We start from the raw sequence: 25028 nt of genomic DNA, 5'->3' as shown, positions 1-25028 counted from the left end.
GATTCAGGACTTAGCGGCCAATAGAAATTAGCAAATTACCCCACGTGGTTTCGGAGGTGTGGTTTCCAGTTACCAAGGAAACCCATACACATATCAGTTCAGCACCTAATCGGCTTGGGCTGCCTCAGTTTGTAATGGATATTTTGGGAAGTTTGGAAGTAAGGTTAGTAACAGAGCGACTACGGTCTGTTATTGAGTTTAGCAGATATTTAAAATTAAAAACACCGTTCTTCTGTTTTACAGTTTGTTTTCATTAACTAATACATCCAAAAATGCAGTATTTCTCAGCTAGTTGCTAGCTAGCAAATATATAGTTAGCGTTAGGTTAGCTAGGTTAGTTAAGTTAGAGTAACTTTAGTTAGTTAACGCTAGCCATGTAGTCCATCCATCCATCCATCCATTTTCTAATCCGCTTCTCCGCCAGGGTCGCCATGTAGTTAACCTAGTTAACCTGTTAGATAGCTGAAATGGAGACTAGCTGTTCAAGCCCTAGGTTTCCCAGTGAAACAGTAATTCGGTTATTTTATCATCATAATCATTTTTACTCTTGCAGTTAATATGAAGCACTGTTGCCCTAGCTAAGAGATTGTTTGTTTGTTTGTTTCCAAAAGGTGGGTGCAGGGATTCACTAACAGCAATGTTGAATTTGTGGATAAGAAAACAGCCTGCTACATCTGTGGGAATTACATAGTTTTCCTCAACATGGAGACAAAAGTGCGAAATGTGCTTCAGTGTCCTGGCAGTGGCATCGGGGCCTTTACAGCAAATGGGCTTTGCAGGATTTTTGCTTTCTCTGAGCAGAAACTTCATCCATCCATATTTGTGTACAGCTACCCTGAGCTTTCCTTGAGGTGTGAACTTAAAGGTGCGTGTCTTTGTTTATCCGGTCAGAGTTTTCAATCAGAGGGTTTCAAATTGGTATGTTTTTTAAAAACATGTTGGTGGAACTTCTGCCTGAAAAAGAATTGCAATGTTCACCTAGTCAGCATGAAAATTCTAACCTTCTATTGCAGGTTCTATACTGACTATACAGAATGCAAGGCCTTACTTATGTGTGACAGCTGTCACCTTTAAGTAAATTTGTTTTTTTTTTAAGCTGTTTATGATTTTTAAAAAAAGTCAATTGATTAATTATAGCCATATGAATTGGCCATTTGCCATAAATCTCAAACTATAATGAATTTCAGTTATAGTGTAGGTGTAAAGACTTTTGAAAAAAAAATACATGCTAACATTGTTGAAGAGCCCTTTCCACTGGCCCCCTGGTTAGAAAACCACTGGTCTAGACTGCTGAAGACCAGCATTTTAACCATATAATAGAAGTTTAACCATATTGTAGAAGTTTTTACAGGACCATGTAAAAATACCTTGTACTTTACAGTACAAAAATGACATAATACAATACCATACCATACAAAACTAACTTACCTCTTAATTCAACCATTAACTTTTAACTTTATTATATAAACAGTGGTTCTTTCTTAAATGGTTCACATTTTTGCTTGATCTTAGCTTCCAATACAAATGGACAGAGCAAAATTGTGGACTGGCTAGGGTGCACTGAGATTTCAGGTTGAGAACCACTGATATAAAATACCTTACTCAGCAGCCATTTGAACAAGGAGTCTCATGTGTCGTCCATGGTCTATCCCTTGATTTTCCTTTATTTTACAGGCACAGCTAAATTGGCTTACACAGTGCTGGCGCTGAGTGATTCAGGTCCCTATTTAGCCTGCTGCTCATCTATACCTGATTACACCATCACAGTATGGTATGGCAAATAGTGTTTGACTTTGCCCATTTCTCCTTTATGTTTATTAAAACATAATGTTATTAAATATTCACTGTATGGCTCTAGTGTTTTGATTTAAGCAACCTGTTTGTTTGTTTGTTTGTATGTTACTGATCATTCATTATTTATAAGAGTTGTAGACTGATTTCATGTTAGAAATTCAAATGTTCCTAAAACTACAAAGCATTTTTTTCCATTTTATTTCAACATGGTAACATGGATTTTTGGCCACAGTAACTCACACTAAATGTTTTCAGAAATAAAATGTTTGCAGGTTTATGCAGGTAGATAACAGTTACATCTCTCTCTGCCTCTGCTATCTCTCTCTATTACACAAATATTTAGTGTTTAATTTGAATCCCAATCATTTCCACAATGCTGAGAATATGTGCTTTTACATGCTTGGACTATTTATTTGAATAATAAAATATCAGAAGCATGTAAAAGAAGAAGCATGCAGCATTAATGGATCAAGATTAATATGTATTTTTTCACAGGAACTGGGAAAGTGGAGCTCAGATTTGTTGCCATCCACTGGCTAAAGAGGACATTACAGATTTGGCTTTCAATCCAATGAACTGGCAGCAAATCTGTGCTGCAAACTCGAAGTCTCTCACAGTTTGGAATATTGAGAGAAGTAAGGACTTTCATATGATGAAGCCCAGGTATGTATAGCCTCTGTCCAGAAGATGTCACTCTTGCCACTGATAGACTTTGATATTCTTTCACTTCATCTATTCGAATTATTTTAACATTTATCAAGTGTTTTACATTTTTCTTTGTTTATGTCACAGTATTATTGATCTCCCTGCTACCGATGGCTCTGTGGTTGAACAAGAAGTCATCTACTCTCATATCACGAATGGGAAGTTGACTTACTATGGTCCTCAGATGCCTACCTCAGCTGTTGCAGGGCTGAGCGGTGCCAGAGCTGATAATTTTGTGGTACTATTTTGCATTCTTTTTTTGCAGTGGTTAATTAACATTATCAAACATTAATGAATTTCATTCTTGTTGCTGATGTGGACTGTTTTCTAGAATCTATATTTTTTCCTTTAAGATAAAATTTCATATTTAAAAAATTTCAGAACATTTTCCAAAGCCGTGTAATAAAAAAGTTGAACTTAGAGGTGGTATGTATAGTACTGTGCAAAAGTGAGAAGCCACCCTTAATTAAATTTTTTCCAATCTAACAGCCAGTGCAAGTAATTTCCTTTTTAGGAGAAAATTCTGAGGAGATTAGATATAAGATTCTGATAGAAGGTGGAAGTCAAAGGAATATAAGTAAAAAAAAAACAAAAAAAAAACAAGAGTTTCCAAAGCTGAAGTTCAAAATATTATTGCAAGATATAGAAAAATGGGACTCCTAATGACCACACAAGACCTGATAGACCACCAAAACTGTAACCATCAGATAAACAATGCTTAATGCTTTTATGCTTGTGAGATGGAGTGAAAAATCAAGCTCAAATCTGAAAAATCCACAGGTGTTTCACTAGACTGACCACTCAGTGGTGAGTGCAGAGCTCGATATCACTGAATGTGTTTTGGATTACGTGGATCATGAGAAGTAAAAATGCAACTAACTTCTAGGACTGAACTTTGGGGCTGTACTTATTGACTGTGACTGGAAATTAAATGAAGGGTGGTCTCTGACTTTTGCTCAATATTGTATGTTGCAGCCTTCAATACTTTCACGAAGGTACAAGAAAACCCCTCTGATCCCTTGATGTATCAACCACAAATTCTTTCCAGAACATTCACATGCAAAAAAAGCTGATATAAATGAATGTTAAAAGTCATAGAGTACACTGTTAGAAATAAAGGTACTTTGCAGGTACATTTTTCATTAATCAAGGTACAAACAATATAAATATAACCTCAAATGTACAACAGAGGTTTTAAGGTCCAATTGTGAACCTCATGTAAGTTTCTCCCGTGCGTGGAGTCAGTACAGCTTAGAAAATATCATTTCAGTGGATTATGGTACAGTTATGTTCCCTGACTGAAAGTACTGAGATGTACCTTGGAGGGTAACACCCCAGAGACAAGAGGGGTACTGCCCCAGTGACAGTTTCATGCCTTTATTTCTGAGAGTGTATGGCTTTAACAGATTTCTTAATAACAGTGTGACTTATAGTAACAGTGACTTGTTTACACTCATCTCTCCTCACAGAGTTCTTTGTTTTTTGCTTTAACAGCCCCAGAACCAAGTGAAGCAGAGACTGTGCCCAAGTGCCATCTGCTGGTCTGCTTCCTCACAACTGTGTGTAGGTTGCAAAGAAGGCTTCCTACTACTAGTTAACCCTGAAACTCTGCTTGTATCTGTCCTCTACTCGCCGCATATTGAGGGAAGCCCATCAGGTAAATCAAGAAAAGAGTAGATTTTCTCAGAAAGATTGTTAAATATTCACTCATAGGTGAGTAGAGTACTCCAAAAGTAATTAGTGTAAAAGGAATCACTTGAGTTGAACTAAAAATTTTATCACTTGAAAATACTCAAAGTACAAATCCATACACATTTTACTGTAGAACATATAACTGAGTAAATGTAACTCACTATCCACCTCTGTGTCTGCCATTATTCAACTTTGTGAATGTGGCTGAGGAAAGTTTGCTTTAATCATATCTTACAGATGGTGGTGGGGATCTGGCCATGCAGGAAGGCAGTTTTCAGAGCCTGGCACTGCACAGCAATGGAGTATTTGCTACAGGATTGGTATGAATATCCCATTTATCATTTCCCTGACAACTATATTTTGCTGTTGGGCTTAACATTGACCTAAAATAATGAATTTACCTGAGCCACACATTGCAGATGTACGGTATGTAATGTTCAAGGTTGCAGCTGTTAAATATTATGTTATTATGATTTCAGATTCATATTAATTTAATTCATTCTTCATGATATTTTGTTGCAGGATTGTGTTTTGAGAAACATCCAGATTAAAGGGAATCAAGCAGAAGTAGTGGAGTGTTGGGCTTTAGAGGAACCAGCCTTAACTGTCTGCTGTTCACCTGACTGTGAAACACTGCTGCTGTCTACCAACACCGTAAGTGTTAAATCTGTTTAACAATCACATTGCTTTTAGCAATTTCATGTACCTGATTCCATCAGCAGGCTCTAATTGGTTTACTCTGAGTTTTTCATTTAACTGGGACCTAATGAATTTGCCCTGTGTGATTATAATTTTTAAGTCAACAGTAAGGTGGTATAAAGCAGATCTGCTACAAAATGAAACGGGAATAAGCCCAGCCTTGAAGAGCAGGAGAACTCTAACACAGATAATAGCTACACCACAAAGTCAAATATTTGGTCTCCTTTTTTAACCAATGCCATTTTTTTTGTCTTTTTGGTTTGTTAGACTTAATAGTTAAGTCTAGTTAATAGATAAAATCAAATAATTGCATTTTTATATAAGCTCATGGAGTTTCTATTAATAAAAGAAAGTCAGTGAACATTAATCATTGAATGTATAGTTCTGTGCATTTTTACTGTATGATTAATCAGAATCATCACATTCATCAGATTTTCAATGACTGTCCTAAATTTTGCTGTTTTGTAGGGACGCATTTACAGATTCAAACCAGGGCTCACAGACAAGTTTGTCAAAGTTCTGGATGTTCTGTGTGGAGACTTTGTGGCTGCTGCTCCATCATACACTGAAAATAACATCTGTGTGGTAAAATAATACAAAGAATTCTATCAATTACAAAATTTGTTTACATTACTGTGACAGAGTTGTGAGAATTACACAGTCTTATGCAAAGGTTTGGGTTCTTCTGGTAAAATTACATGTTTGGTTGATTTTCTAAGAAAAATATGTTACCACATTCCCTACAGAGAACAAACATCTCTTAATGCACAATTACTGTATATTTGCTGAATTTAACATATTGGGAAGAAACTTAAAATAAAATGTGGCCTGTGCAAAAGTTATTTTATATTTTATGTTAAACTCAGCAAATAAATAGAAATTGTGCACTGACATTTGCAGGAAAATTCCATGTTTAAGATTTCACTGTAGCAGATGTCTTAACTTATTTTCACTTAGAAAATCAACAAAACACTTAACTTCACTGGGGGTGTTCAAACTTTTGCATCTTCTGTAAATGTTAAAAAGTTTTATCTGGACTGTGTAAATCTTTTTCTTTTTTTCTCAAAACAGACTGTAATGTTTTGTGCATGTATTTCTATGTGATTCCAGTCAGTCAGAGAGTGTGGAGAGCTACAGCTGTGGTCACTGGATGCAGGACACTGTATTGCTTCCATGTCTCTGCAGATAAATGTTTGTACCATTTGCTTAGCTTTGAGTGTTCTTGATGCACTTACCTTATTCCATTCTATCGTACATTTAAACACAGATTAAAACTATTTACCACTACATTGAAAGACTTTTACATTACAATGTCAAATTCGTATGGAAGATGTCCAGCACTTGATTTTGTTTGAATGCCTTTTGATGTGATTGCAGGTGACTAGCTTGGCATGTTGTCCTATAGCTCAGTATGTTGCCGTGGGCACAGTCACTGGGCATGTTTTATTTGTGGAATTCACGAGGAAGGAGCAACTACGACTGGTTCATAGAATCCATCTCTACCATGTGCCTGTAGATCATCTAGTGTGAGTGCTGTTATTTCAGTTAGTGTTAACGTTGGTAAATGTGAGTGTCTTTATTGACTTTCTGAGGGTGCACAGAGTTGTTTGTATGAAACCACCTTAAACTGTAGGCTGATTATTCACTTATTAATCTTAAGTGTTGGGTACTATTTTGAAAATAATATTTCAGTAGTTGTAACAGTGTATTCTGCAGTGTTTCTGTTAATCCTACCACTGTTCTAAATAGGGGTCTGGCCTTTTATTTTCAAGAGGCAGCCACCCAGACCTCCGGCCCAAGTTCTCCACCCTCCTTCAGTCACACAGTCTCCCATTATACTATCACCTTATGTTAAAGGCACCATCTGAACTTGCAAATTTTGTATTACAGCATTCATAAGGCTACATGACACCTACATAAGCCTTTCATGACAACTGACATATGCCTATATAAACATTTACATTTACATTTACATTTAAAGACCTGTTCTGAGAGGCATCAGCTGTTGTAACATTTTCTGGTGTAAAATTGTCTAATTGACTAAAGCAGCCTTTGTGGCAACTGATGTTTGGAGTCTTTATAAATTTTTATATAGGTATATGTCCATCATGAAAGGCTTATGTAATTGTCATGGAGCTTCATGAATGCTCTTCTGTACTAAATTGCTACCTTTTCCCGTAACAGCTTTGACCAAGGAGGCAATTTCCTAATCACAGGTGCATCAGATCGTCACATATTTGTGCTGGATGCAAGGCCATCTAAAGCATTTGAGATTATTGGCTACACAGGTAATCTAACGATACAGTAACTACAGCTAATTTATAAGCATAAGTCTATCTTTGACTTACTTCTTTTGTCATTTTTTAAGAGGCAATGGGTGCCACTGTGAGTCTGTCTACCCAGTATCAGAAAGAGAGTAAGCAGGTGAAAGTGCTGGTGCTCTGTGACAAAGGCAGGGAGGAGAAGAAAGAAAAGGAACAGAAAGAGGGAAACATACTGCTGCTCCTTTCAATGTCTGTGCAGCAGTTTGAAGGTAGGCATGAAAAGAAAAAGGTTGGCAATTTAATATCTTATTTTAAAAGCATCACAAATATGTAAACTTTGTGATGCAGCTTATGTTCACTCATATGCAGGTCCAGCGAGTTGCGTTGATCGACGTGGCTGCCTGCACAAAGATGTTCTTCACAGCTGGGTGTATGAGACCCCACACTCTCTTTCCTCGTGTGTTCTGGGTACCAAAAACATCTTTGCTTATTGCCAGCAGAAGAAAGTCCTGCAAAGATTCCAACTTCCACAGGTAAGAACCATTCTGTCTGCTCTGATTTAAAACGTATATATTAAAATAAAATTTAACACTTTATTTAAAGGGTTCATAACACATGCATGAGCTTTAAATAACATATTTAAAAAGCAGTGCTTGAATATTTATAAACAGCTTATGCTAGTAATCACAATATGATTTAAGATGTTTTATGAATTGAATGGCATTTCACTGACACAGGGGCCCTTAAATTAAAATGACAGACATTTGCTCTGCTTACAACACTGTTGTGAAGGACATTTTGCAAGTGATGAAATTTCTAAGGCAGAGGGATAGTTAAGAACAGCATATATCAGTTTTGTATAATTATAAATTAAAAAGTATAATCCATACAGTCTTTTTATAGAACTGGTATGTGGTGCTCTTAACTAGGCCTCTGCTCTTAAAGGTTAATTTGTCGCTTGATGCTTGATAATAGTGTCGTGTAAATGGAGCAAATGTCTGTCGTTTCAGTTTAAGACACTTTGTCAACACCATGTAATTTACTTCATATTATAACTTAGCTCATGCCATAATTGGCTTAAGCTGTTATAAATATATTATTTAATGCTTATACATGTGGTAAAAGTCCTTCTGTGGGTAGCCTTCAAATAATTTATTTTCATTCCAGTTGCACTGTGTTTTATTTGTCAGTTATTTTTTCTTTCTTTCCTTATATTTCACTAAAGCTGCATCCAAAACCACATACTCCTATACTATACATACTGAACAAATAAATGGACTTTTGATGGTAGTGTACTAGTTTTGACACATTATTTAGTTTGGTAGTATGTGGTTTTGGATACAGATTGAATTTTATTTTCTTTTGTTTTATTCTCCATGTAAAGCAATTTATTTTCCATGGAAAGCACTTTGTAAACTTGTTGTGGCTGTATAGACAGATGTGCGATATAATTTTGTCATTATTCTGCCCCCTGAAGGTATTAAGCATATAATTATGCTTAAGATAGATATTTCTGATCTTATTGACAGATTACGAGTAAATCGTCCAGCACACAAGAAGCAGTTCCACTCAGTCCTGAGAAAGAAGTAGAGGGTCATCCTCTGGGCCCTGCCTCTGTCCATCTCTCTCCCCATCAGAGCTGGCTGGCCTCCATCGGCAGAGACGGACTCCTCCGCATCTGTGACGTCTCCACTGTGGTAATATCTGATTTACACTGGTTCACAGCTTCAGTCATGAGTACTCTACACTGTGGCGACCGGCTGTCTTATACTTTATATCTCATCCAGGAAAGGTATGTGCAAATGCAGGGCCATTCTTGCTGGCTGGGTGGAGTTCGCTCTGTGTCTTTTACGCCTGACAGTCAGACACTCCTCACAACTGGCTTCCAAGATGGCTCTCTGGTCTGTAGTAGGCTCAGGTAAAATAAATTGTCATTACATATTTTTATGGTGGTATTGTATCTACTAGAGGTGCTACAAAACACACAATAGTTTTCTTTAGTTTTTTTCTCTAACTGGCTTTTGGAGTCAAATTGCACTGTGAATCAACTACAGATCTTATGTTATTAAAAAGATTTGTAGCATCAATCATACTGACAATATTTTGGATGGCTTCCACTGTTTTATTAAAAACACTTCAGGATATTTCTTAAAGAGACAGTCTGGTTTTTATCCCTGTGTTTAAAATGTACAGTCATAGGCAAAAGTTTGATCACCCAAGTCAAATTACTTTTAAGTAACAAATTTAAATACAGCATTTTTCTGCACATTTTAGTGCCGAATAGAATAGAATAAAATTTGAGCATCGGCGTTTGCACACATCCCATTTTGTTTTTTCGCCTAAATTTGTTTTGCTTTAAATGTACAGCTTTTTGTTTTCTGTGGAGGTTATAACTCCTTTTCACTTAGAAAATCAATAAAACGTTTAGCAACTTTCATGTATGAGTATATCATACATGTGAAATTTAATATCATGTATGTATCACTGTATGTAACAAACAATATATTTTACTTTATTGGGGGCCTATTCACTACATTTGGTAACTTAACATGAAACAAAGAAATGTTTTTTACTTAACTACTTAACAGTATTAAAATGCAAATTTGAACAGGTTAAAGGTGGCTGGCGCTGGTAAAGCAAGCACAGCTACCCAGTATGGCCTGTCCCTGGTGAAGTCCTTTGAGGCCATAATGTCCTCTGAGAACCTTGTCCTCAGCAGCATGATAGATTGGGAACAGCAGGTTCAATCCCCACTGGCATCTGCACTGTCTCACATAGGAGAGGTATAGCACCATACAGCTATCCACTGTTTTATAATTCATTCAATGACTAACAGGTTCTGAGTGGTTTCCTCTACTGCTTTTCACTTTCCTGGGACCTGACATCACCACAGCAGAAGGGTTGTTGAAATGCAAGATTGCCTCAGAAAAAGCATAAATTAAAAAGATAATCAGTTTAGCCAGACTGTTCTTAGGTAACTGAATCAAGCATTCTTGGTACATCTCTGCTACACAGAAGGGAACATAAGTAAGCTGCAGTGCTAAACAGGGATGGGATTTTAGTGCTGGCAGTTAAGCATATTTTTATGCTAGTACAGGTCAGAACGGGCCAGATTCCAATAACATAATGAAGCAGAAATGGAACCCTATTACATTTTTTTCCTCTTGTCATGTTGTTTTTAGAGATTATGTATGTGTTTTACTTGTTTTTAATGCAGGTCAGTGAAAGGACCCAGAGAATAACTGATATAACTGACAAGGACGAAAGCAACACCAGTCTGCCCTCTGTGACTCCATCCAGTTCCACATGGCTAGATGATAAACTAGAAGAAGTAAATGTTCTCTATTGGCATCACTTAAGAGCAGTATTTTTAAGCAATATTTTAGACATGCTAATTGTTAGAATTCTATCTGCCTTGTTAGACTAATGCTAAAAATGGCATTAGGAAATTATGATTTCAATAAGAATGTACAATATTCCTCCATTCTTCACCCTAAACAATTTGTGCTGGAACAAAGAAGATCCATAGGTAAAGCAAAAAACTACTGTGTATATTGTGGTTTTGGTTCTTGCTCAAAATTTGTAATGGAAGAAAGGTATATTTTATTACATAGGTTAAAAGCCTGTATAGCTGCTGCAGGCTTACAACTGTGCAGTGTTAAGTTTCGCAACAATGGATCTTGTCTTATATTTGTTTTGAAATGGCTTTACTCATTGAATTTCATGCATCACAACTGCCATACAATTTTACAGCAGTTATCAAAACGTCCATCTGTTCAGCATTATAAAGCTGTGAGGCTTTGCTGTGGAGCGAGATCATAATCGTAGAGTTAAATTCATGAACTGCCCTGGAATGTATACACCATTTGGGTTATCCATCACAAAGCAGGAGGATCTCCAATAGACTGTATATGTGTATAATGATTATCATCCGCTCTCTGCCACCCTCAACAGATTCTGAATAAGTCTGCTATCTCTACAGATGCTCAAGGAGGAGAGCCAGCAGTTTGCAGAAACGAGGAAGAGCCTTAAGAAGAGCATAAAAGAACTTCGAGAAACAGTGAGAAACAAGATATCTTTGCTGTTGTGACAAAACCTTGTTTCTCTGTTTTTCTCTTTTTTAACTTTTTTGCATAGTTAGAAAACTTCAGTTGCTCTTTTTGGACCAATCACAATGAACATACAAGGATTTGTTTTGACAGTGTCAATGTATGAAGTAAAAACAGTGTACATGATTTAGGTAGCTTTAATTATCTATTTCTAGAGGAACTATCATTGAGTAAATGCTGACATTTTTGTTTGTTTTTGCTTTTTAGTTGTCCTGTCATTTTCAGCCCCTCAGATCGTTTGTGATCCAAGTTGCTAGTTTGGCCATATTAATTTATCAGTATTTACTGAGCCTACATATCAGAGATGGAATCAGATTTCTAAGTGTTTTTTTTATTAAACTATTATAATTAAAGACCCAAGAGAAGCATAGAAGAATGTTTTAAATAGTTCCTTTATCTTCCGTGACAAGTGGACAAGTCAAAGCAGGCTGCTCAAATGACCTAACTCTTGCTCTTCTGCTGGCAGATCCAGGTTATGATGCGGGAAAATGAGAGCCTGCCGGACATGGAGAAGCTGGAGCAGCAGGAGTTTAACCTGGACGTAGAGGAGCAGAAGAGACTACAGGCTGAGGGAGAGCAGGAGGTCATCAGGGTAAAAATTGTTTTCATTTTATGGTACAGTATAATGTCATTACATTTTTTCCCCTGAGGTCTTCTTGTAAGATTATTGGTACTTTCATTTTTAAAAAGACTTTGCTGTGATGTGGGCCCAGTGTGTACAACTAATCATCTTATAAAATGGGAAAGACTGTCAAAAAGTTGTAAGCTCCACCATTTCAATGTTGAGACTGAAATTTTCTTGATGTTTCAAATCTGTTGATAAATTGTGGAAGGTTCGAAACGTGATTGATCTGGAGAATCTGGCCAAATGCTACCTACGTGAAGTCCTCAAGAAAGAATGCTGGGACTGTATGAAAGTCAAAGAGAAAGCCATTAAGGTAATTAACAAAAGAAAAGACTGTGAAGATTTCTGTCCTATAAGCTGCATGTATGATAGGAATTTACACAAGAATTTAAAGCAACTATTTTGCACTTGTATTAGAGTTTTAACAAGGCTTTTTAAGTTCTGAATTGTTTACTGTATATGAGGTTTGTGGCTCTCCATTACTGTTGGTGGGTATTATTTTATTCATATATGGCTGCTTCCCTCAGGCCTTCCACTCTGAGTATGAAGTGAAAAACTATCCCATGAAGGAGCGCCCAGCTAAGGAACTGGAAGAGCTTCAAAGGGTGGAGACTATCCGAAATATTGAACAGGCTGAGTCTAATGTATGTTATAGACTTTGTACAGTACTGTTCAAATATCTAAGTCATAAAATATGTAAAGCTATTTATTAAAAAATAAAATATAAATAATAAAAAAAACAATAACTGTGGAATAAATACAAGTAAACATCTTCAAGAATGCCCAGTGTTTTTTACCATCCAGTACCTAGTTTGGTTAATCAATTCTTTATTAAATTGAGGTGTGCTGCCGATGAAATGTGTTCTTCTAATCATATTCTATATGATTAGAACATAATTCATATGTTCTATATCATACGTTTCACAAAAAATCTTAATAGGTTTTACTGTATTTGTGTTTATTTTTATTTATTCTGAGGTTGTATTGTGTGTTAGTTTTAAAGAAGCCATATCTGATATTTCCACTGATATTTATTTATGCATTCTTAACAGGCTGTTTTTGTTACTCTGTGTGTTTATGTGTGTGTGTGTGTGTGTGTGTGTGTGTGTGTGTGTGTGTATGTATGTATGTGTGTATATATATATATATATATATATATATATATATATATATATATATACATGTATATATATATGATCTCTGTTATTATTTCATGCACTCATTGTGCCTAATTTAAAAAGCAGTCTGGACTGAAACATTCCTTACAATTTCACTGTAAACTCAACTGTTATAGGTTGAATATATGCATATATGTAAATGAATCATTTTTTGTAATATGAAAACAGGGCACGTGCCAGAAGAAGCTTAAATCATAAAAAAGCATTCAACTGTATTTTATGTCTCCTTTGACTCAATATGTACAAGCTCCAGCAAGAAAATTTGGAGAGATTGAGCAAGGTTCCAGTAGAGGGGGAGGAAGAAGAGGAGGAAGAAGGGCATGAGGCAGACAGCTTGGCTTTAGCTGGCAGTCTGAGCTCTCAGTACGGAGGCTCAAACCTTTACCTTTATAGCCAATTCAGCCTCCACACCAGAGAGCAGAAAATCAACCAAATCACATTGCTCCAGGTAACATGCTCATATTCTCTTTAAAACAAGGCAAAATGTCACTTTTAGGCAATTTGAAATTGCTTTCAAAATGCATATTAAAACACTTTCAAAATAAATGGCAGCTTATTTGGGACCATTTCAATATTTTATTTCTAGGACGTTATCCACAAAGTGAAAACAGCTTTTAACACAGAATTTGAGGCTGTATATAAGCAGAAGGAGCAAGAGATCAGCCGTGTGAGAGACAAGAACAGACGCATCACAGAGATTATGACAGAGCTGGAGCTGCAGGAGAGTTTGTGGGAGCCGACCCTGACAGACAATGAGAGGCCAGAGAGAGCACTCACAGTCAGTGACTCTGAGGTAACAGCACGATTAAGATTCTAGCCTCCATATTTAGAAGTATAAAAGTATTGTATGGAAAGCTTCATTGTAACACCAACCCAGAACTATTTCTTCTTTTATGGGCAGTTCCCAAACCAGGGGTTGCAACCCCATGTGGTGCACCTTCATTTACATATATGGAAGACATGGGAGAAACTCCCAATTTTCACTTCTGTTTTCTTAATTTACAAATATTCCTCTAACTATGAAGACAGTATTGTATGCCACTGTTTTGAAAATGTTACTAACATCATGCTAGCAAAGTTCAGCACTAAATACTGGACAAATTGCTCTGAGCATCTACTTAGTCTACTAATTCCCCAAGAAACAAGAGACTGTGGAGCAACTGAGCTCAGGAAACAAGAAAATATGCTGAAACATTTAGTGAAACGGAATTCTGAAACAGCTTAAGCTGAAGAAAAGAACCACACCCAAAAACGTTGCATCCCACCACCATCCTGTCACCTCTCACTCCTCCGTGACTGCTCTCAATTACTGAGTGGTATGGGGGTCTGGCTTCCTTAAGGATAGCAAAAGCCACCCAAAATTCCTTCTAAAGCTTCTCAGAGTTCTCTTCCTCTGTCTCAGTTTGGGTGTGGTTTGAATTCACAAATAGGCAGTTACAAACAGTGAATAACAAGCACAAGCCAAAAAATGTCTTATGTGTGTCCTCTCAAGGGAAAGTGTGAAACTACCTTAAAAGGCATTTACAGAAAGCCAACAAGCTTAAATTCTTTTTTTCTTTGGTAAAGAAAACAAAGTTACTTGGCTTGCAGAAAATTTCCCAAATGTCCATTTGGGCTCATTTGCCCAGAAAGTTGGAAACCCCTGATTTAGCAGAAGTACAACAATATAGAACAAAATTTTAACTTAAATACAAACAGTAACATCTTTCTATCGAGTGAAATAAACTCTAAAATGTTATAGATGTAATGTTCTGAACCTGTTATTTAATAGTCTCGAAGGATCTATAACTTCTTACTCAGGCGAGTCATGCTGTGCCCGGGAGTGTCGTTTGCGTGTTATAGCAGGGCACGCTGAGATCATCAGGCATACAATCAGACAAATGTTCTGCTCCTTCATCAGTATAGCAGAAGTGCAGTGTACCATCTTTGGTTCAGCTTGAAGCTTACTGATTTTTGGCTGGGTTTCCTGGGAGTCCCTCAAGAGCAGTTGATGCCAAAATGCATTCCACATAACTTTATTGCTCTCACTTTGAACACAGAAATGTATAAAACAGCTTTAGTAGTAAAAGCTTCCACATTTCGGGCAACAGGTCAGGGCAGGCACCTTTTCCATCTAGCCAGGGGCTGAGACTGAGAGGTTTTTTTGGCAAATCCTCAACAACAAAATTCAGTTTTAAAATAATTATAATTATTATTATAATGATTTTTGAGATCCTAAGGCCAACTTCCATCTTCAACTTGACTTGTGTTTGTTGAAGAAATAAGGTTTCTATGCGTGTTTCTAGATCAAGGTAGAGAAATACCTGACACCTGAGCAAAGGCAGATAGAAGAGGAGCAGAGAAAGGAAGAGGAGCAGAGGCAGCTCGCGGCGAAGGTATAAAGTTACTGTAATGTGCACAACAATTTTTACAGCAGGTCTTTTCTTTCGTATTTCCTACACTTAAAAAAAGCAAAGTGAAGCACTGAACTTACCTGACCTATATGTGTATGTTATTCCCAGATGAATACAGTTTATGACATCAGCTTCATTAAGTCAACTGAAAATTAAAATTGTGGGTTTTTTTATTCATGTAAAAATTACACTGTAACAATGAGAAGTCTGCTCAACTTAAAATCATAAAGTAACTTGCTTGCTGACTCAGCTTGAGTACATGAGAGTTCACCCAACTCATTCTTCTTAGTTGACTTCAAAATTCTTACAGGTACTTTTTCAAGATCTGAACCTCAGTTGGATAAATGAGAAAAAGAGTTTGCATTTTCCCACTAGGGCACTGCTTCCATCACACAGTCCCATCTGGCATTTTGACTTCTTGGGATTCTAAATATGGAATGTGGCAATGTTGGGATTCAAAGTTATAATCTCCTGATGCTGGGATGAATTATAAGAGAGTTGCACCATATGAAACTATGACACTCTTCAAAGTTAAAACAACAAATATTTTCTACAGCATATTAAACATTTATAGACACAAAATCAAAAAAAGTCACTGCAGGTGTTCCTGAGAAGTTAACTCAAGAAAACCATGTAATTAGTTACTGTATAATTATGAGTTGAGATGATCACTTTTATTTTTAACAGTATATACAAATACAAATCCTCACCATAGTGAAGTAAAAAGTCTCTGTGAAGCCATTTTCTGCATTTGTAGGGCATTTTTGTCACACATTGTCATTTGAGAGTACAACACTGCAGTGTGATGACCTTAGCCTTTTATTTAGGTCTTTTTTTCTCTCTATTTCCCTTGTAGGGTGACAATATCAGAGAGAGGGCTCTGGATGATATGATGGGTGGCGTGCTTGAGCTGAAAAAAGAGGACATCCTGAGAATGGTATAGTAACCAACTTGGTTCTACTGCAAAGCATTAAGAACACAGTGATCTAAAATCATTTAAAACATATTTGACTTGACTTAAAGGAAGTGCCACAGCCCGAAGTTATGGCCAAGCCAGAGCTACAGTGGACAGAGGAGGAGAGAAGAAACTTCAAAGAATATGAGAAAAAAGCAAAGGATCTCAGAGAAGAACAGGAGAAATACAGAAAGGTCTGAGGTCTTTTCCACTGAACTAAGCTCTTAAGACATACTGATGTGTTTTTCATTAATATATAGCCAAACATATTAGCCCCTGGTATACTGGGTTAAAAAAAGGCTCCTCAATTTTGTACTAGAAGTGCATATACACACACAAACATTACCTAAGCCGTTTATCCTCCTGGGTCACAGACAGTGCTGGAGCTTATCCCACAGCTCACCGGGCAGAGTTAGAAGCACCAGGTTCCACTTTTAGTACCATATTATCATGTGATCAGAAGTATACAGCTTCACCAAATTACTTCCTATACTTGTGTTATTCCAAAAACTTTAAACTGTTTTTGTGTATATAGGTGATGTTCTATTTGAACTTATAACCTTTTTGGTCACAGACCTTGGAAGCAGAGATGAAAAAACTGCAGACATCTATTAAAGGTGCCACCCAGGCCTTTGATGAAACACTGAGTAAGCTGTTTGAAAAGAAGGTGAAATCTGAGATGGTCATATATCAGGTAAGCTGATATAGTGCACTTCTGCTCATCATCTCTTCACAGTATAAAATTTTAAGACTCATAGCTTTAACTCTAATTTTTTTTATTATTATGCATGAATTATATTACTATATTATTATGAATTAATAACTTTAATTTGCAAGAGGCCACAATTCCTATTTTTCTTTCTTTTTTTTTATTTGCCCTTACCCCAGGAGGAGCTAAAGATTGCCAATTTAGCCCATTCTCTGTTAATTGAGGAAGAGATCCTGAATAGAGAGAAAGATCTGAACTACAAACTGGAGAAAGCAAGAGCTCTTAAGGTATATTTGTTTGGATACTGTTGTTGGGTTTCTTTGTTTCAGCTGTCCTTATGTACCAAAAGCAATGGGTGATGCACATTTCTTCAGATAATTACCATGCTGCTGATGAGACAGGCTAGTCGTGCATGAACAAACTTGTGTGACGGTTAGACTGTTTTCAACTGTCTATAAAATGTTTCTGCATATGAGTAACCCCTTTCTGTTGCCAGAATGAAATTGGAGAAGACCTGAAAAAGCACAAAGACCATGTGGATGCATTTCGGGAGACATACGACAACGCTGTGGCTGAAGATAAAGTAAGACCATAAGCATTCTTACAGTGACCACAATGTTATGCTCAGCCATAATAATATGTCAGATATCTTCTAAAAGCTTGTGTCTCTTGAAAGCTTCTTGACAAAGGATTTCGCAAGGAGTTCTCTGATGTTCCTGGACACATTGTTGACCAGCTCTATAAGCTTTACAAGCGCAGACCCAGGTACTTTTCATAGGTCAATGATTACCTCAAAGTAAATCAACAATTTTTACATAAGATGTTAATCACTTCTACCAGCTTTGTAGCTTTATGTTAACCCTTAAACCCTAAGGGCTCACACTTCAATTACTCATTTAACTCACAAATTAGTTCCGTAGTAAGGGAATAATAGATAGTAGTTCTGGTTAGTAGTTACTGAATAACAAGTCTTAAGAATAGTAACTAGATAGTAAACCTAGGGTCAGTTTCCTAGACCCAGATTAAGCGTATACTAAGTGTAAACTAAAAAGATTTCCAATGTCACCATTGGCACTACAATTTAGTCCAAATTAGGCTTAATCCATGTGTGAGAAAGAGGCCCATGTGGTTCAAAGGGAGTTTTATTATACTTAGAATCTTAGGAGAATGTGACCTCAGATTCTTAAAATTTGGAATGATCACAAAGTAAGAAACACAGGCAAGATCCACCTGGCAAGTTCACTGACATAAACCCACTTAAAACACTCAAACAAAGTTGTAGCATATGCAGTGCAATCCAGAATTGTCAGACTTAATAAATGCTAATATTTAAAATGCTTATTCTAAATTTGATGCCTGCAAAAAGTTACACATAAGTTCAAACATGGGCATATTTACCACTGTGTCACATCACCTCTCCTTTTATTCAGTAATTGTTTGTGAACTGTGGACACTCATTCTTGCTTGTTATAACACTTCAGCTAGTCCAAGAGTCTGGGGTCTCCACTGTATATTGAACTTCATAATGCACGACACATTTTCAGTGGGAGAGAGGTCTAGGTCTAGACTGCAGACAGGCCAGTCTACCAACTGCACTCTTTTACTACAAAGCTATGCTGTTGAAAAACAAGCAGGAATGTCCCTTAAAAAGGTGTTATCCAGATGGTGGCAAATGTTACTCCAAATTGTGAATATGCTCCTCAGCATTGTTGGTGTCCTCACAGATGTGCAGTTTACCCATGTCATTGGCACAAACACTCCTCCATTCCATGACAGACACTGGCCTTTGAACTTTGTGTTGGTAGCTATCTGAAGGGTTCCTCGAATGTCCATTTTTTTCCAAAAACAAATTGAAAGATGGACTCGTTAGACCAGAGCACACATTTCCACTTTGCATCAGTACATCTCAGATGAGTTTTAGCTCAGAGAAGTCAGTGGTGTGTCTGGATGTGATGTATGGATTCCACTTTGCATAGACAAGTATTAACTTGCATTTGTAGATGCAGCAGTGAACAGTGTGTACCGGTGGGATTTTTCTGGAGTATTGCCAAGCCATGCTGTCATATTCATTACAGAAGCATGTCAGTTTTTAATGCAGGCCATCAAAGGGATCGAAGGTCATGGGCATTCAGTATTAGTTTTTGACCTTGTTCTTTTGTGTACAGAGATGCCTAAAATCCTTGCAAATACTCAGCGAGGAACATTTTTCTTAAGCAAGTGTTTTTTTATACTCAAGCATCACTGTATCACCCATTTAAGATATTTTTCCACAGCATTTTGAGTCTTAAATTGCCCCGTTCCAACTTTTTTGGAATGTGTTTCAGGCATCAGTTTCAGAATGAACATGTATGAAACATAGTGAAGTCCAAAAGGTTAAACTTAAAAATATCTTGCGTTTATACCGTTTTCATTTAAACAAAGGTCAAAATTAATTTACTACTTACTGCTTTCTGTTTTAGGTGCATTTTATGTATTTGCCAACTTTTTTAATGGCCTTTTAATTTGTTTTTTTATTATAAATTATTTTATCAACATAAAAATTTTAGTGAAAGGTTTGATGTTTGAAATATTTACATGAGTTTTGGGATTTCTTAGTATTACTCCAGAAGTTTGCGCAAAAACCTCAGATAAGTAGATCAAGTCCACCTGAGATTCTTCTAAACATGTGCTTTAAGGAAAAAGATACACAAAAAACTGACCTTTTTGTACAAAGGCCTTAACATGGTTAATGTCAATAATTTGCTTAAATTTGAATAGTGATCTAGAAATAGTTTTACTCATCAAAATGTTTCTTCTCCAGATTTTCTCTAAGTCCTCTTATCATATGCTATCAGTTTGCTGCATGTCTGTCTTTTTCAACTAGAAGCACTGAAAGGCATTTAGTGTGGAAGCCAGGAATATCGACTTGGAAATGTCCAACTTAACAAGTACACTGAAAAATAGTACACTGAAACAGCACAAATTCACTTGTAATGGAGGAATCGCAGTGGTATCCAGTTTTATCTGCGAAGGCCAGTGTGCCTGCAGGTTTTCATTACAAATAAACAGAGGCACACTTGATTCCTCTTGTTTCATCAATTGCTCAGTCCTCAAACAACTAATAGATGTGCTTCTACTTTGATGGAACAAAAACCTGCAGCCACACCAGCCCTTTACATATATGATAGTACACCCCTGCTGTAGTGTCATTTAGCTCTGACAACACAGCTTGCTAATTAAGGTGGAGTGACAGTGGCAGGTGCTCTTTCTCAGAGTGCAGAGGATAAGGACTCAGACAGACAGCACAAGTCCATTTAGGGAGCAGCCTCTGTCGAGGCGAGCAGCGGCTGAGGGGCTATCACAGATGATGAAGGCCATGGAGGAGCTGGACGCTCCAGAGAACATGCCAGAGGCTCTGGACCCAGCTGTGTGGGAGAGATTCTGCCTGTCCAGGAGGGGTAAAGTGGAGAGTGAACAGCAGGTGAGGAATGGCTTAAAGGATGCCTGTGAGGACTTAAAGCAGTTTGTCAGTGTGGCCTCCTCTTAATGCTGCTCCTCCAAGATGTTGTTCCTCAACCAAACAAATAAACATGATTAACCAATAATAACTGCTAGATAATATTAGAATATGAATATAACTAATATTAACACATGACTTAAAATCATATGAGTTGTATTTTTGGTGACAGGTGAAAATGAAGGCATTGACTCTAGCAGAGATGCAAGCATTTCTACAGAAGAGAACAGATGAAGACGAGAATGCACGAACGGAAATAAAGAATCTAATTGATGAGCTTAATGGGTAAGAAACAAGACTGCTATTTGTGTTGGACAGACTAACACTTAAAATAATGACATGATAGTCTGCAACTATAACATTACACACACACACGCACAATTCTTCTAAGCCGCTTCTCCTATAACATTATACAAGAAAATATTATTGCAAAATATGTTAAAATTTTATAAAACATTTTTAAAAACTGGTTTAGTAAGGTACTTCAACAAAATGTTATGTTGTCAAACATATACTTCTGTCTTCCTTATATTATACCAATAGACTCAGGGCCATATCTTTGTGTTTTCCACCAGCCTGAGAGAACAGAAGATGAGGTTCTGCTTAGACCTTATGGTGCAGATTCTGTTAAAGCAGGGCCAGGTTGAAGTGGAGACTGGAGACTTTGTCGCAGATTACTCAGACTCTCAGCTGATCCACCGCAGTGTTGTAGAAGAGCTGAACAGCACCATCCGGGTACTCAATAAACAGTCTCACTTTTACGCCTTTACTTTCTGTTAATGCTTATTGAGACATTATCACTTAGGGACCCATTCAATATGTATTACAGTACTTTTAAGTAGATTCAACAGTCATATTGACACTATAGAAAATTACCCATCATAAAATGCCAGCACACACTTCTTTCTGCTAGACTTTAGGAGAGCAGAAAATCGCCAGCATGATAGAGTGCAAAGACTTCCGCAAAGGAATCATCCAGCAGGAATGGGAGCATAAGAGGATGAGGATGCAGATGGAGGATCTCAACAACAAAGCCAGAGACATTCAAATGCTGCGTGTCTCTCAGGAGCTCCAAGAGGTAAAGCCTAGATTTACCAATAGAGTCTATATACAGTACTATACTGTTATTCAATTTTTAAAAAATGCACTTGACTAATGCATTACTCAGACGGTTCAGAATAAAGTACAAACAAGTAGCTCAAACCCTTCCTTCAGGCAGGAGTGAGTATATATTTAAAAAAATGCAACGTCAGGCCATTTGCCCACAAAATATGTCAGGATAGGGCTTGTCTAATTGAATGTGAGCATGGTTCAGTTCTGCCCTCTTCTCTTTAACGTGGTTAATGTCTCAGCTACAAGGTCAAACTTGTGAGATCTGTATTTTCAATGATCCTGAACATGTACTTTTTCTTCCTTAAGTATCTGAATGAGACAGATCATGACAACAGAATGTCAAAGCAGGTATCAACTCTAGAGAAGACCATAACATTACAAGAGAAGGTAAGCACAGTGATTCTTTTGTAAGAGGAGAATCAAAGAAAATGTTCTGAATACTGAGGACTGCTGATGTAGTTTGACTCTACCATCTCTTTATCCAGACTCATTTGAAGAATGTTGAGAATTGTAAAAAGTTAATTAAGCAGCTGAACAGTCAGGTAGCACTGAAGAAAGAGAAGAATGCAGCTCTAGATCTGCAAGTAGCCAACATGGAAGTGACTGTTGCAGAAAGAAGAAACATCTGTGAGGCAATAGGTATGAGATGGTGCATAAGATCTCTGCTTAAAAAATACTTAAATGACACAGTAAAAAAGTTACATTTCATCAAACCTACAGATTAACACGTTTAGATCACTCAAGTCTTTGTCTAGTGAAGTGCCTTGAAAAGCAGTATAGGCTCATTCTATCATCTGCTGAGTGTTAAAACTGGTTAACACAGAAGCAATGTGTTTTGTAACTGTTATGTAAATGCAACATCACTAACTCTCTTAATAGCACCTCAAAAGCTTTTTGGGGGGGTTTTTTTTGGTCATCGCAAAGTTGATAGCAAAAAGCAACACAGTCAACTCCTGCAAAATGGCAAACAACTTCTCAAAAGTATCAAAAAAGCAGTGTAGGTCACTTTCAGTACTAGGAATCCTAAGTAAACTTTTCTAATGTCTCTACAGCAATGGAGGAAAACCAAGAGAGTGAAGCTGAGGAACGCTATCAGGATATCCTGCAGAGGAAGAAGCTTGTGGAATTGGCCAAAGCACAAGCTGAGGAGGTGACAATACTAAGAACTGAGGTGGAACGCATGCGAATGAAGACGTTCCCTGCACTTAGTCAATTTAAACATAACTGATATGGGAATAAAAATGCTCTTTATTCACAATAACACTTTTTAAACAAATGCCATCAGATTTTACAGGCATTTATAAATGCAACAGAATGAAATGGAAACGTGCAAAGTGCAAAAAAACTGAATAAAGGACACGTTACACAGGATTGTCTATTACATTACACACGTAATTAGAAAAACACACAGGTATTTAAGCTACAATTGTGGGTTGGTAAGGCCATTTTCAGTCACCACAAATTCCTGACATCACCTGTCCATCAGTGTTAAATTAAGGCCCAGCTCTTTTTCTACTTTGGTGACCTCAAACCCGAGTGTGGCATTGAACTGTCATGTACAAAACAACATACAAATACCCAGAGAGTGATGGTGAACTATTATAACAAAAATAAGACACACACTGTCTTTATATCAGCTGTTTATGAAGTCGTCCTCTGTCCTATCAAAGTGCAAAATACCATCTTCCAGTCCAAAGTGGTCAATGAGCTGAGAGAGACTGACTTTTCGGCCATCTGTAGGTAACTCAGTTTGTAGTTCATACAGCACTGCTTGAGCACAGTGCCTCCATTTATCTATCAGGTCTTGCAGCTGTGTGAGGTCATTCTAATGAGACAAAAATATCTTTAATTAGTAATGGAAACAAAGTCAATCACTGTTTAACTTGTTTTAACATATACATCGTTGCAGACGCAGGACATGGTGATCTAATAATGAAGATATTTACCTTCATTCTGAACATTTTAACCATCTTGAGCCTTCGAAGAGTCTCAGATTTCTCCCTGGCATCTTTCTTTAATTTCTCTCGAAGCTGAAGTAACTCACTTCGAGAGAGCTGAAGGGGGTCTTTAAGATCTCTCATGGTCTCATTTCTGTTCACGTCAATCTCAGCCTCCTTTTCTGCTTGCCCAGTTTGGTCTGTCTCTTCTTTTAAGGGCTGTGGTAACTCATCGTCATCGATTTTAAGTCGTTTAACCACACTGAGAGGGGAAGTGAAGGAAGGTCGTGCTCTTTTTAACCTAGCCTTCAGTGCAGCACTCATTGGCTGGAAGCAAAAGGAAAAATAAATCAAATACTGACATAAGTCTATCAATAATACTATACAGACAAGAAGAGATCTTCTGGACCAACAGACCTTGACCTCTTCTGGACCAAGCTCTAACAGACCTTGAATTAAATTTCCAGTCCTGGATTCTGTTTTGTGACTCCAGTTTTTGAAACAGTTACAAGTTTCTTGCTCTAACAGACCTGATGTAACTCATTAGAATAAGAATCACAGTACTTTATTGACCCCAGAGGGAAATTGCAGAGGGTTTAATAAAGGGTTTAATAATCAGCTGATCAGTTGGGACAGTTAGCTAAATAAATAGTTCGTTTAACTACCAGTGATTACAAAATCCAGATTCAATGTCAGTAGTTGAATAGGGAGAATTGAGCCATAAAATTATTTACCTGTGTGGTCTTTCTAAATAGGAGAAATGTACATGAGAATTGTGATGAATCTGTTTGAGGGCATAATGGGGAATCATAGCTAACCAAGCACGATTTGCCTCTCTCGGTGCATTAACAGCCTAATGTATACCAACAGACACTGTAGAGCACTGTAAAGACAGGGGTATGATTAACGAAAAAAACAGCTTAGATTAAGATGTAAACTAACAGCTGCTACCTTGCCCACACTGGACCCACTTGGAACAGACGCCTGCTGCTCTACTGAGAGCCTCTCAGGTGTTTTATCCATAGACGACGGCTCTGTTTCAGCAGACTGGAGCAGAAGCTAAAGCTACACCGTAGGGCAGAAGAAACATCCAGATAGCTCGCCGCAGTTTGCTTATTGCTTTATTTATTGCTTATTGTTTGTTGTAAACGAACTAACTTCGAGCCATGTTAACTTACTAGATGTGAAACTGATTATTTAAGTACAAAAATGAACTAGAGATTCTACAACGACAGCAGCAGATTCAACTGTTTACTACCGCTCTACTACTTCTAGGGCAAACGCCATTTCCGGAAAACGCATGGTTCATGGGAAATGTAGGATATGTAAGTTCACTGCTTAGGATTCGTTTTTCATCGA

At 37.2% G+C, this 25028-nt stretch overlaps 2 protein-coding genes across 5 annotated transcripts; one reads left to right on the top strand and one right to left on the bottom strand.

The window, feature by feature from the left end:
* The first annotated feature begins 134 nt into the window (after positions 1-134).
* Positions 135-22994, top strand: cfap43 (cilia and flagella associated protein 43). 2 transcript variants are annotated; one of them, XM_017696563.2, is made up of 38 exons: positions 135-163; positions 612-865; positions 1675-1771; positions 2290-2457; positions 2587-2737; positions 3994-4156; positions 4429-4511; positions 4714-4845; positions 5359-5475; positions 6001-6081; positions 6268-6416; positions 7075-7178; positions 7259-7423; positions 7524-7687; positions 8684-8851; positions 8942-9072; positions 9766-9937; positions 10372-10485; positions 11137-11214; positions 11730-11855; positions 12097-12201; positions 12416-12532; positions 13314-13514; positions 13653-13859; positions 15352-15441; positions 16316-16396; positions 16483-16608; positions 16989-17108; positions 17303-17410; positions 17620-17706; positions 17800-17888; positions 20376-20583; positions 20792-20904; positions 21195-21354; positions 21533-21697; positions 22039-22119; positions 22218-22371; positions 22785-22994. In XM_017696563.2, the coding sequence occupies exons 1-38, from the start codon at positions 135-137 to the stop codon at positions 22958-22960; spliced, it is 5034 nt and encodes a 1677-aa protein (XP_017552052.1). In that variant the 3' UTR covers positions 22961-22994. The 2 variants fall into 2 exon arrangements, with proteins under 2 accessions (XP_017552052.1, XP_037394202.1); XM_037538305.1 differs by lacking the exons at positions 135-163; positions 612-865 and having other exon boundaries at positions 1731-1766; positions 22785-22960.
* Positions 22963-24971, bottom strand: sfr1 (SWI5-dependent homologous recombination repair protein 1). Of its 3 annotated transcripts, none has more exons than XM_017696564.2 (3): positions 24621-24971; positions 23679-23996; positions 22963-23557 (listed from the first exon to the last, which is right to left on the bottom strand). In XM_017696564.2, exons 1-3 carry the CDS (start codon positions 24690-24692, stop codon positions 23366-23368), a joined length of 582 nt encoding a protein of 193 aa, XP_017552053.1. In that variant the 5' UTR covers positions 24693-24971; the 3' UTR covers positions 22963-23365. The 3 variants fall into 3 exon arrangements, with proteins under 3 accessions (XP_017552053.1, XP_017552055.1, XP_017552054.1); XM_017696566.2 differs by lacking the exon at positions 24621-24971 and adding an exon at positions 24404-24611; XM_017696565.2 differs by lacking the exon at positions 24621-24971 and adding an exon at positions 24087-24390.
* Positions 24972-25028: the final 57 nt, after the last annotated feature.

This window comes from Pygocentrus nattereri, chromosome 5 (genome assembly GCF_015220715.1).
Source record: "Pygocentrus nattereri isolate fPygNat1 chromosome 5, fPygNat1.pri, whole genome shotgun sequence".
NCBI classification, from domain to species: Eukaryota; Metazoa; Chordata; class Actinopteri; order Characiformes; family Serrasalmidae; genus Pygocentrus; species Pygocentrus nattereri.
This window is presented reverse-complemented; position numbering and strand designations above follow the sequence as displayed.

What these genes read in the sequence shown, in the direction of transcription:
- cfap43 (XM_017696563.2), top strand. Translation starts at nt 135, where the DNA reads ATGGATATTTTGGGAAGTTTGGAAGTAAG. An exon ending in CACTGTCTCACATAGGAGAG is followed by an intron (nt 9,938 to 10,371) that starts GTATAGCACCAT and finishes TTTTTAATGCAG; the next exon opens with GTCAGTGAAAGGACCCAGAG. An exon ending in TCTCTCAGGAGCTCCAAGAG is followed by an intron (nt 21,698 to 22,038) that starts GTAAAGCCTAGA and finishes TTCTTCCTTAAG; the next exon opens with TATCTGAATGAGACAGATCA.
- sfr1 (XM_017696564.2), bottom strand. Translation starts at nt 24,692, where the DNA reads ATGGATAAAACACCTGAGAGGCTCTCAGTAGAGCAGCAGGCGTCTGTT. An exon ending in GTGGGTCCAGTGTGGGCAAG is followed by an intron (nt 23,997 to 24,620) that starts GTAGCAGCTGTT and finishes TTTTGCTTCCAG; the next exon opens with CCAATGAGTGCTGCACTGAA. An exon ending in TTAAAATGTTCAGAATGAAG is followed by an intron (nt 23,558 to 23,678) that starts GTAAATATCTTC and finishes TTGTCTCATTAG; the next exon opens with AATGACCTCACACAGCTGCA.